The sequence below is a fragment of the Nansenia antarctica genome (genome assembly GCF_963989245.1).
Source record: "Nansenia antarctica genome assembly, chromosome: 11".
In the NCBI taxonomy this organism is placed as follows: Eukaryota; Metazoa; Chordata; class Actinopteri; order Argentiniformes; family Microstomatidae; genus Nansenia; species Nansenia antarctica.
The window spans coordinates 16,217,497-16,229,555 of NC_137681.1; the positions used below are offsets into that span (position 1 = coordinate 16,217,497).

Genomic DNA, 12,059 nt, shown 5'->3' on the forward strand with positions numbered 1-12,059 from the left:
GTAAGTGAGTTCAGCCAGGTATGCGGATGGGGCTAGGGCTGGGGCTAGGAATGGGGCTAGGAATGGGGCTGAAGTCAGTTGAGAGGGGTAAGTGAGTTCAGATAGGTATGGGGAATGGGGATAAGACTAGGGATGTGAGGCTGGAGTCAGTAAACATGCTGAGGTTGAGTTCATTAGCCCCCACTCCATATATTCCGTCAATGCAGGGGTTGGAGATGGAGCTTGAGTCAGAGAAGGGCCTGGGTTAGGGACTGGATCTGAAGCTGGGATTGTTGTCAGTGAAGATGCTGGGGTTAGGACTAGGACTGGAGACAGTACAGGGCTGGGATAGGGACAATAGTCAGTGCAGGGGCTGGGGTTGAGGCTGGGCAGTGTGTTTCTGGTCAGAGGTGGCTGCAGAGTTCTTGACTGCCTGGCTGAGGCTGACCAGGGGCAAGACCTGTAGTAAGGCTCTCTCCAGGTTCTGCTGCACGGTGTCCAGACGCTGGTCTATATGCTCCTTCAGCCTCTTCTCCATCTCATCCAGGCGCTTCTCCATTGCCTGCTCCAACGCTTGGCAGCATGCATGCTCCTCACTGAGAGAGAGAGAGAGAGAGATACAAGAATCAATACAGTGCTGACACAGTGTGCACACACACACACACGCACGCACACACGCGCACGCACATGCACATGCACACACACACAGACACACACACACACACACACACACACACACACACCACTATGACTCACACAATCTCAGACATACATACCTCCAACACAGACATGCCCAAACATAAATACAGACACACCACAATACAACCAGCACCATTACAAAACCACAGACAGCGGCCAGGTCTACCCAGCCACCCACCCTCCACTTGAGTCAGACCCGCAACATCTGGACTTCATTCCACTCCTACCCTAACATGTAAACTTGGAGAGGAGTTTTAAATTGTGATAATGGCACAACAATAAACCTGCCTACTCACCGCGCTCTGTTTAACAGTTTCTTCCTCTCCTCCGCCGCATCCTCGATGCGGAGCTGCGTCACCTGGCCACACACACTCTGCAGCATGGGGAGGAGGTCGGAGCCGACACGGCGCCCCAGTCCCTGATCAGCCCCCTCCGCTGGCTGGATGTCACCCGCTGGAGGTGACCCGTCTGCGGGCTGCGTGCTGACCGAAGGCTGGGGCCTGGTGGGGTCTGCTGGAGCCGAGGGTCCGTTGGTTCCTCTAACCAGAGCAGAGAGAGCCCCGCTGCCCATGAGGAGAGGCAGGAATCCACCCAGGACATCCGATTGGTTCTGGAATGTAGTTCAAGATGTTAACAATGATAGATGAGTGACTTTACCACAAGACACTTAAAGTCGACCAACATACGAGATAGATCAGGAGACCTTGGTGGTGAATGCTTGAAAAAAATTATGAAAAGTTTATGCTTAATAAACAATACGGTCTTCTGTGTTATTTGACCTGAGAGTATGGCAAATTCAGGCTACTATCAACCTCTATTTGAGCGTATGGTCTGACAAAAGCTTCTATAGACATGCCTTCTGCTGAAACTGGACCATGCCCATAAGGCTCTGCGCCCCTGGTGAGAGGGTGGTGCCCATCTCCTCCATCATGTTCTGCACCCGGAGCATGTCGATGCTGGGCCCCAGGCTCAGAGAGCAGTCAGCGGGCTGCAGCGCCTGCAGACCCAGCACCACCCGGGCCACGGCCACACTCTCTCGCCCGCCCAGAGACAGCAGCTGAGAAAACAAACGCACACAGACAGAGAGACAGTAGTCAGACCTACAGAACGCACAATCATCCCCTTCTACCCACCAACCACAATAGCATCACTAGACAGGTAGGGAGACACATCAAAGGCTTTCGGGTTCTTAAAGGTGATGATGATGTTGGAATATATGAAGCGTATGCACCACAATCATTTACTGCAGCAGCAGGAAAGATGCTGTTGCTTTTTGCGGAATATGCACTGGTTGGAGGAAGAGATACAAGCTACCTGTGTGTGAGCATGAGTGTGAGCATGTGTGTGTGTGTTCAACACAACCTACCTTCACCTCACATGACGTGGAAGGACACTCGAGTACCAGGTGTTTCCTGTAAAAGGGCCCTCTCTCTGCACTGGAGGACATATATATATTATTATTAGATATATTACGATATTACATCACACTGAAGTATCATACTTAGAATTTGTATCATCACACTCATCCTGCAGGTGCCTAGGGTCGTCTCTGTGGTTATTAGTGAGGAGTGAGTGTGAATTTGCAACTTAAATAAATATGCTTGGAAGTGCATGAATTCCCTACAAGACACAATATCCCTTTATTGCCACATAAGCGAGGGTGGTGGAATTCCTTTTCAGTACTGCATGGTGGGGTGGACAGACAATACAACACTGTACAATACAACAATACAGTTATTGTAGTATACAGAACAGTACTGTATTGACACAGACTCAATAGCTTTGTGGTTAATTTTAACAAGAGTGGCTGCACTGAGAACAATTCTTTTTTTGGGGGGGGGGGCTGAGTCATACCCAAGACTTCTGGCTTTCCTACTTACAGTCAATATAGCCAATTATACTTTGAGGGTAAATAATGTGCAAAAAGTACTCCACACAGACAGTAAACAGTTGAGGTAACCAGCTACCTCTCAGGCTGCAGGTCGGCATCCCTTTCCCCACGACAGGTGCCACAGTAGTCCCCCGCCAGAGAGTAGACCTCCATGGTGCGAGCCTCGCTGACAACCAGGAGGCTGGTGATGAGGGCGGGGGGGTGAGGAGCACAGAGCAGGGTGATCACACAGGGCGACGCCTCCTCACCCTGCTCCAAGACCACTGGGACACATCTGAGGAAGGCAAGCACAAAAGAGAGGAAATCGTTAGTTTAGAGGGGTAGTGTTAGATTAAGAAACATTTGGTGGTCGGGTATATGTTAATGAGGTCAGTAATGTAATGGGAGAATGGGTCCCAGGTAGCCCTGCGATGAGCAATGTGGGGTGTTTGAAATACTAGCTAGAGTATTTTATTGTATAGTATAGTAGTATAGTATAGTTAGATAGTGTACATAGCCTTTATTTATGTAAACCAGCTCTTTTCCCCTTTTTTATTTTACCCGTGGCCCTCTTGTTTTTAGTCTTTTTCCAAGCACCAGGGGAGCCCCCCCTCCTAAATTTCGTTGTATGGACCTGTACTGTATTAATGACAATAAAGACCATTCATTCATTCATTCATAGAGGAGGGGAGAAGCAGCAAGCCATGCGCCTTACCGGTCTGGTGCTCTCTCTTCTTCAGCCTGGTTGAGATCAGTGTTGGATGGAACCGGGAAGAGGACGTCAGCTAGTTGGCGGTCCGGACACTTGCAAGCCCACGATGTGTGTCCCGTGACAGGTCCACTTTTACTACCGTTCACATCAACATTGGCCATGATAACTGCCAGTGTATGGCCAACTTAGCTAGCTAGCTCACTAGCCAAGCGAAATATGAAGAAGCAACTAACTAACTGTATGTTACCGTGTCAGGCTAACGTAGCTAATACACATCAACGATGAGACAGAACAACATTCGCTGATGAGACTCGTCAATACGAGTCATGAACCCAGTAGTATCCTCACTGCTCGTTAGCTGGCAGGAGAAGTCGTGTCCCATGCCATCTGACAGATGACCGCTCCGTCCGTCATGTGGTCAACATTGATCAAAGAAAGCGGTGGAGTCTCTCTTCATTCGTTTATTAAACCCGTCAGTTAACATGGGTCATTCATACCCAACAGCTCTGCTCGGCGTTGGAGGAACAACACACGTCTTGTTTTGATCTTACGTCATTTAAACGCGACGAATGTACCTGAAGACCCAAAGGGTAATGTCCAGTGTGTTGCCTGTAGGCGGTGGGCCGAAGCTGTCTATCTGCTTTCGTTTGTGAAATGATCGATCTACAACTGCAGACTAGTTGATTTTTTTCATATAAGCTAAATAGTTTTTTTGGAAACATGTTTCCGTCTGTTGGCAGCCGATTTTCGAACGACGTTTTATGACAAGTAAACTTACGATCCATAAGTTAATAAGGAGAATGCTTGGGGCTACTATGCCGCTAACCAATCAAAACCCGTTAAAGCGTCACCTGACATGACGTCTGCCAATGATATTCCTTCAAAATACGGAACTATGAAGTAAACAACGTATTATCTGGAAAGACGAGAAGACTGAGTTGTTTCGGATTACTTTACTGTCAAGTCATGTTTCAGGTAATATTTGCATGATGTCATGCTAATTCATATCACATATTAATGAACAAGTCCATGTCATGTTGTGTCAATACAAACATGTTCTAATATGCTATTTTAGTGAAAAAATCCGACCTAACGTCACCCGCGATTGTGAAGCTAATTAATTAACAAGCTAGTTATCTAACTTTAAAGGGTACAATAGCTAATTTACCTATGTCAACTATGTCTATTCTCAATAATTTCAGTAATAATTGTGCCAAATTGGGACCAGTAACATTAACTTGTGTGTGAGTATGTTATATGTGTGTGCAAGCATGTTTTTGATATTGTCAATCGTCTCACTTTTACGAGGTGAGCTGGTAAGACAAAACCCAAGACTAAGTGTATCTTCACTTGCCTTGCCTATAATTGACGAGACTAGACAAAGATTCAAGTGTTAGAGAACATTTATAACACTAGTGTGTTTTCGCAGTGCAAACACAGACACATGTCTGTACATGGTAGGTTGTTAGATTTGCATGTGCATCTCCCTTTCACACATTTAGTTTTTTTGCAGGAGCAGTATACATTCTATACAAATAAAGACCATTCATTCATTCATACAAGCTCTAAAACTGCGACTGGGGCTGGGGGAAGTGACATCCAGTCAATCTCAAAGAAATCTCCCTCTATCTTCCAGCCATGGCTCATTGGCGGAGGGATGTCTGGCTGGCTCTCAAGGGACCTCCTGTATATGGCTGCCTGGTAGTTTGCCCGCTGAGTATGTTTGTGCAAGGCATCCTTATTTGGTGGTAGACTTCGGTCATTGCACTTCCCACTCTTTGACACCTAGCTAAATTTACATCCCTACAGCCTTTGTGGTTGTAGAGGTTGCATGTAAATGCCTAAATTTCCTCATAAAGCTCTGTTGGCAGTTGAAAAGCTGTTCCCAACTTTTGGAAAGTAGCACAATGCTCTTTGTTGGACAGGAGTGTTTTTACGGCCTTCACTTTTCCATTGCCGTGCAGTGCACTCACTGTATCACAGCCGGTGAAACAGTGAAATCCAATTAGCGCATCAGAGACTTCATCTCCAAGATGGCTGTGTATTCTCTGTACGTGTATGGTGCGTTTGTTTGTCCCTTTCCCTGTGTGGAAGTACAGGTTTGCTCTAGGGGTAGGTGCAACACATGGAATCATTTTTTGAATAATTATGCCATTAGTGTTGTGTGTAGTCCCCTTGCCAGATAGTGTTTCCTCTCCAAAATCATTATTGTCCCAAACCAGAGTTGCTTGCAGCTTTACTTGGATGTTTTGGGGGATGTATGTGACACCTCTTTGTAACTGTAGCTGTGCTAAAGCTGTGTCGTGTTCTAACACCTGAGAATTTGAGGAACAATGACCAAGACCATTCAATACACTGATCAGCTGAGCTGATCCTGTCATGTGTCTAACGGCCATGGCTAACGAACAATGTTTGGGCATGAGCCATCTCCCTTTCATTGTTAGGTTCATGACATCCTGGCAAGTAGATATAACCTTCTGAGTCACTTATATTCACTCTTTTGTCATCAGTAGAGGGATCGGTTGACATGCCTGTGGTCCAGGCCATGAAATTGAAGACTTATTTGGTATTAGATTTGAGGCAGCTGACAGAGTCTGTTGTTGTGCTGTTGGTGGCCAGGTGAGTTTGGGGTTTCTTTTGCATGCCATCCACTATCACATCTTTCAGTGTCATGGCTGCATGGAACAACAGTCTTGTCTGATTTGTGTCATCTGTTTCAGTTTTTGTGTCGTTGTTTGTGTTGTCTTCATCTGATGATGATGATGATCCAGCTGTGGCAACTTCATCTTGGACTACATGTGGTGTCACATTTTTCTTTAGGTACATAAATTGTGTGTAGTTGCGGTAACATCGGAAATGGTACATTGCCTCTGAGGCAACAAGATCCATCCCGCCTATTTGGATGAGCAGATTTTCATCTTCACGTGCATGCCTTTGCTGCAGCAAGCAGCTTACCAGCTGTCAGTGTTTCACACAGTTGAAGATTCTCCTTGACTCTCTTCCGGCTGTGGTGAAGTGTGAAATATTTGTCCCGTCTGCATATTATGCACTGGGCGGGAAGAAGATGTGGTTTTTTATTTAGGCTGAACGTAGTGGTAGTCTTTGAGCGGAGAAGTCTAGGCTTTGGTGGTGTATCATTTTCAGTTTGACCTTCTGCTTCTACTACATTGTAAGGGGGGGAGGGAAGGGAGAGAGAGAGAGAGACATATGATACTCTATGCATTGTAATAGTAATGCTTCCAAAGTTATAGCCTAGTTTATTTACAACTCTCCTAATCTGTTTCCCCAGGTAACCCCAGATGCTCAGCCCTGGACTGCACTGCACATCTTCTGGACCTGACCTGACAGGGCTGACCCTGACCCATTGATGCCTTGTTCATATCTTGTTCATGTCATATCTTAGCTTGTTTATATCATATTGTTAATAATGTTCATGTCATATCTTAGCTTGTTTATATCATATTGTTAATAATGTTCATGTCATATCATGTCATATTAATCTAAGCTTGTTTATATCATATTGTTAATAATGTTCATGTCATATCATGTCATATTAATCTAAGCTTGTTTATATCATATTGTTCTTATAAATAACTTATATTGCTATAAAACACACCTGCAGCCTCCTGTACTGATTTTTCCTTCTCTTGCGGGCTCTTTCAATGTTTCGTATGTTGGCATACTGCATATAGCATTGTCTATGGTAGCAAATATTAGCTGCCACATCTGGAATGTAACTGTCTACTACTAGGTTATATATTTTTACAGCCCTTTCTGCAATTTGGCTTTCTGCAGTGTGAAGATTCACGCACTGTAGAGAACAATGTACACATTTGGTCCAACTTGCATCTGAAAATGCTATAATATTGTCCGTTCGGTTTGTTAAATGCATACAACACTCCATAATTCATCACATCTCGTTATTTTCCCGCGGTTGCTAAGGTTAACATCCAGTCAGTTGCTAGGGTTAACAGCCAGTGTTTACATTTTGGGGTCCTAATGAAGCCGTACTCGAATTCTGATTGGTTTATCAACTAGAGCGACCAGCGATGTCCCTGAGCAGACAGACGATTAAAAAATAAGTTTGTGAAAATATCCGACATAAATACAGCTGCCAACAAATTGTTATAGACTTAAGAGAATTACTTAATATCGTATGTAAGAGATCGTTTACTCTGTAGATGGAAAAAGATAAACTTCGCGATAAACGCGTTCGGCCCACCACCTACTGGTCGAAATCGACATTCTGAACAACCTGTGTTTGTTCCTTCTATGAGGGAAGCAATATGATGTACGTTTTATTATGTCAAATATGCCTAGATATGGGGCATTTTCTTTTGTCTCAGATAGCGTGACTCCATTCACACAGGCGCGGAGTCGCGCTAGAATGACGAACCTGACGTAATACAATGAGATGTGGGGCAAAGAGATTATTCTGTATGAAGGCCAATTCGGTTGTTAAATCGTGACGTGTTTCCGGGTCCAAAGTTGGCTGAGGCGCTGTCTTCGAAATGCAGAAATAATAATAATAAAAATTTATATTTATATATATAGCTTTTTTCGAGGCTCAAATACCCTGACAATATGGAGAAAACGGGAAAGTGCTGTGTCCCTTGTTGTATGAATAGATCAGAGTCTAAAAAACGATTAAACTGTCATTCTACCGCTGTAGTACACTGGTACTCTGGTGCGGGGAATTTCTGGTTTGGACCCGGAAATGGCTAAACGTCACTTTTGACGTCAGACTTAACAACCGGATAGGCCATCTCATGGGTTTTTCTAACTAAACTATAATAATGAAAAAGGCCACTCATGTACGGTTGATCATTTATTAATATCCTGAGGTTATCATGGACATGGATGTATTTCAATACAAAAGGAATACAAGCATCTGAAACAGTCAGTGTTAACATTGTGTCACAACATCACAAACAAGATGGTGTTTTTGTTTAAATGTGTGGACGATGTGGGTGTGTCTGTATGTGTGTGGAGTGGAGTGGAGAGTTGTGAATAAAGTGTATACTGTGAGAAAAAAATAATACAAATAGTTCTTTCCCAAAAATATATAGCCTATATACACATTATGAAACAAGTGCAAATGCTCAAATTATTGTGAGAGCTATGTTGAGCCTACAATAAAGTGTTAACAGGAATGTCATAGTCTGAAGTTTATTGAATACAACATATTAATTAACTTGTGCAACAATTAAAGATGAAAGTGTGAAAATAACATTACAACAATGTGCATAATATGTTCTTTTTAATAGATTTAAAATATTTAAAAACATTTAGCGCTTGTAAAATAGTTTTTTTGGGGGGTTGAAAAATACAAATTGGAACACTGGTCAAAAGTGTCACATTTCTCATGTCATCATCTGAAGGTGTTTTCAATTGAACGGGCTCACAATTTTCATTGAAATGTAGTTCTGGAATGAGAGAAAGAAAAAACAATCAAGCATCACATCCATGTTGTCAGTGTAGTTATTAAATGGTCTGTCCATCATTAGATCAGAATAGATTAGATTCAAACTTCCTGTATTTGTACAGAGTACAACAAAATGTATTTTTTGCTCTAGGCATAGGGTCAGCCATAGTCAGCGCCCCTGGAGAAATTAGGGGTTAATAAGTGTCTTGCTCAAGGGCACAAAAGCAGTGGTAGGCACCTTAGATATGATGCCAGCTACCCTCCAGTAACCAGCTCACATGCAGCTCCCTACTGAGGCGGGGATTGACCCAGCGACCTTCTGATTGCTAGCCAGCCTCTCTAACATCTAGGCTACCTGCTTTCCCAGTTCTTAAATCTGAGATATGTTGAAACTAAAGTGTGAAATTATGTATGTTATTCCTTATTTATGACTTTTTAAATTTGTATTATTCTTACCGGTAAAGAGTACAAGAGGATTCCAACGAAGAGCAGCACAAGGATCAGCAGAATCAGCCCAATAAACACCCATTTGAATCTGCGCCACACTATGAACTTCATGGTCTTAAAGGGGTTGGTGAACCAAAAGAAGGACGTGTCAGGCCGGCTGTTAGGTTGGACGAGAGAAAACACAGTTCAGGCTCCATTTGAGAGACTAACTTCAAATATGAAAAAGGGTGAATAATAGTAATAAAACAGAAATGTGGAAACACTGTACTTCGGAGGCTGGTGGAGGCAGAAATCGGAGGACGGGCTCGCAGTAATGCATGGAACAGAATGAGGCCCATTCATTACAAAGAGCCCCGTCCTCCGATTTCTGCCTCCACCAGCCTCACTGTGCTCCCTTACTTAGGAAAGTCCAGCTTCGGGTTCATGTTGGGTTCATCCCTGCCCTTCCCGGCAGGCTTCTCATCGGAGTCCTTCTCACTCACGATCTCCAGTGTCATTTCTACTTTCCCCTATACAGTACACACACAGATAGGTTTTTTAAGGTTGATTCCACACCCCTTTACTTAGCTACAGTGTATCTTCAGAGAACACACAAACATGGTTGACTGCAAGGTTAAAGTAGAAAAAGACCAGGCCAGTTTTGATGTCTTTTCATTGAGTTAAGTCATAGTGACGTCTTCTCAGCCATACTTTTTTTAAAGTTATTTTTTCTGAGTGGGGCAGTCCCACTCATATGTTCATTTTTATTATGACAGAGACAGTAGAGATTTGACAGGAAGGATGGGTGAGAGAGAGAGAGAGAAGGGATGACATGCAGGATATGTCCGCGGCAGGAATCGAACCGGGAACCCTGCGGTTACATGGTCAGCGCTTAGTCCGCTACGCCACCTAAGCGCCCCTGCTCAGCCATACTCACACCAAGGACCTTCTTCCCGTCCTGTTCAGTGACGCAGGGCCACCAGCCTCTGACTGACTGCTGGGCAAAGAGAGACTTGGCCAGCTCTGATGTGTGTGGAGTCGTATCCATAACCTCCATCATGTCCAGTTTGCACCCCCGTGCAGTCTTGGCAGGTTGGACAAGATTACATAAATCCAGTTCCACTGTGCCTGTAAGATTATCAGAACATTATACCTGTAGTTCGGGGGAAGGCTGGTGGAGGCAGCAAAATCGGCTTCGTTGTAATGCATGGAACGGAACGAGGAACGGTATCAAACACTGCATTATACCTCTAGGTCTCGATTAATAAGCAAGTCGATCTGCTGTTAGAACAAAGATAATATGGGTTTTGTTTCATAAAAAGGCTTGAGAATGGATACAGCTAAATATGTGTCTCACCTAAGTAGTCATCCAATGAGAACTTGTCGTTATCCCAAATTTGAACAATCAGTTTAGGTGGTATCCTGAACTCGGATTTGTCAAGACTCCAGAAGTGTTCCTGTAGAAAAAAAGAGGCAAGTGTCAGTAGGGCTTTAAAGGGATTCATAAAACAACAAAACGGTCTCCCTGCCACATCTTCTGGTAAACAGCTGAGGGATGGGGCTACCACTCTCAAAACCATATAGAGCTATGGATGCAAGGACAAGGACATCCATGAGATCATAATTATAGTTTTAAATCTATACAGTGTCTGTTTACAATGATATTCTTTACAAACAATGGATTAAAAACAAGCTTCAACAATCAAATTACTAAAATGTCATTTATTTAACATTCTAAAAAAGGAAGTACCAATCCCAGATTGCCCCTTTAAGACTCAAGGGACAATGACATTTACTTCTGAGTGTGCTTTGAGTTGCATCCGTGTACGAAAGGCGCTATGTAAATAAAGTTTCACTTCACTTCACAGAGTGGTGTATTTACAAACAACTTCTCCTCAAGCCTTGCCTCACCTTCTTGGAGACTAGACACAGTTGTTCAGCAGGCAGGTATTCAAACCCAAAGACGTATCTCCAGTTGAAGTTGCCATCCCCGTCGAGGGACCTGTAGTGCACATCAGTCTTCTGCTTGTCCTCCTCCATACCTGGCATCCAGCTGACAGAGCAGGGAACAGACTGACTGGTTAGGTCATTTAGGTTGTAGTGTGTTCAAGCAAAGCATATCATATAGCAGTGTTATGCCAGTATGTAGTCATGGTAACAGCAGTGTTATGCCAGTATGTAGTCATGGTAACAGCAGTGTTATGCCAGTATGTTATAATAGCAGTGTTGGGTGTCATCTATATAATTGTACCCCTTGCAATAGATATCACTCATGTTCTCCCCGGTGATGCTGGTTTCATCCAGGATAACGTCAGTGGTGTTCCAAACGACAGCTCGCAGGAGATACCTTATTGAAGAAACAATATTCACGATTAGACGTTTATATATGAAAGTCACATAGAAACATTGCTATATGGAAGGAACGCTTCTTACTTTTTTGCCTTGCGTGGTGCAATGTCGAAAGGAGGTCCTGGAAGACCGAGACTTTTGGGGAAAACGTCCACCCACATTTGAAGCTGGCCCTGAATAAGCGAATTAAACACACAATGGAAGCAGCTGCTGATGTTTTTTTTTTTCATGGATCTCCTAACTCTATGCTAAACACTGGTAACTGTTGCCCAGTGAAATGTCCAGGTTAAATAAAGCCAAATGAAATATGTGAATAACATCTGATTTAAAATGGAGTGAAACCATGGATCCTAACCTGAGAGAGAGTAGGCTGGAAGCTGCTGTACAGAGTCCTGGTCTCCACGTGCTCCGGCACTAACCCGTGGGTTCTGAGCACGTGCAGATTCATGCGTTCATTGGTCGGACCCAGGTGCTGATGGATAACCTTGTTGGACTCTGAATATAGGAAGTAAACATTCATTACTTCAAGTCACACACAACCCAACAACAAACCACTTCAACCCAGTATGTACTCACCAGCCCTAATACTAATAGTAAAT

The 12,059-nt window shown here is 43.8% G+C and overlaps 2 protein-coding genes across 2 annotated transcripts in view; both read right to left on the reverse strand.

Moving 5' to 3' along the window:
- Positions 1–278: 278 nt before the first annotated feature.
- cUnh10orf88 (chromosome Un C10orf88 homolog) lies at positions 279–3,658 on the reverse strand. Its single transcript, XM_080542337.1, has 6 exons — positions 3,264–3,658; positions 2,646–2,843; positions 2,045–2,114; positions 1,535–1,735; positions 975–1,288; positions 279–575 (listed from the first exon to the last, which is right to left on the reverse strand). The coding sequence occupies exons 1-6, from the start codon at positions 3,419–3,421 to the stop codon at positions 341–343; spliced, it is 1,176 nt and encodes a 391-aa protein (XP_080398463.1). The 5' UTR covers positions 3,422–3,658; the 3' UTR covers positions 279–340.
- Positions 3,659–8,647: 4,989 nt separating this feature from the next.
- Positions 8,648–12,059, reverse strand: part of LOC308167860 (myoferlin-like) — a gene marked incomplete at both ends in the record, with an annotated part of 28,378 nt that continues 24,966 nt past the window's right edge. Inside the window, 9 exons of the mRNA XM_080542338.1 lie at positions 8,648–8,686; positions 9,142–9,289; positions 9,532–9,641; positions 10,049–10,239; positions 10,469–10,568; positions 11,023–11,164; positions 11,363–11,458; positions 11,545–11,633; positions 11,816–11,955. Coding sequence (XP_080398464.1) covers positions 8,648–8,686; positions 9,142–9,289; positions 9,532–9,641; positions 10,049–10,239; positions 10,469–10,568; positions 11,023–11,164; positions 11,363–11,458; positions 11,545–11,633; positions 11,816–11,955 — 1,055 coding nt within the window. The remainder of the gene's footprint in view (positions 8,687–9,141; positions 9,290–9,531; positions 9,642–10,048; positions 10,240–10,468; positions 10,569–11,022; positions 11,165–11,362; positions 11,459–11,544; positions 11,634–11,815; positions 11,956–12,059) is intronic.

Bases quoted from the DNA above. Each gene is read 5' to 3' on its own strand.
- cUnh10orf88 (XM_080542337.1), bottom strand. From the start codon at position 3,421: ATGGCCAATGTTGATGTGAACGGTAGTAAAAGTGGACCTGTCACGGGA. The intron at 2,115-2,645 runs GTAGCTGGTTAC...TATGTCCTCCAG, and splicing joins GCCGACCTGCAGCCTGAGAG to TGCAGAGAGAGGGCCCTTTT. The intron at 1,736-2,044 runs GTAGGTTGTGTT...TTGTTTTCTCAG, and splicing joins CCACGTCATGTGAGGTGAAG to CTGCTGTCTCTGGGCGGGCG.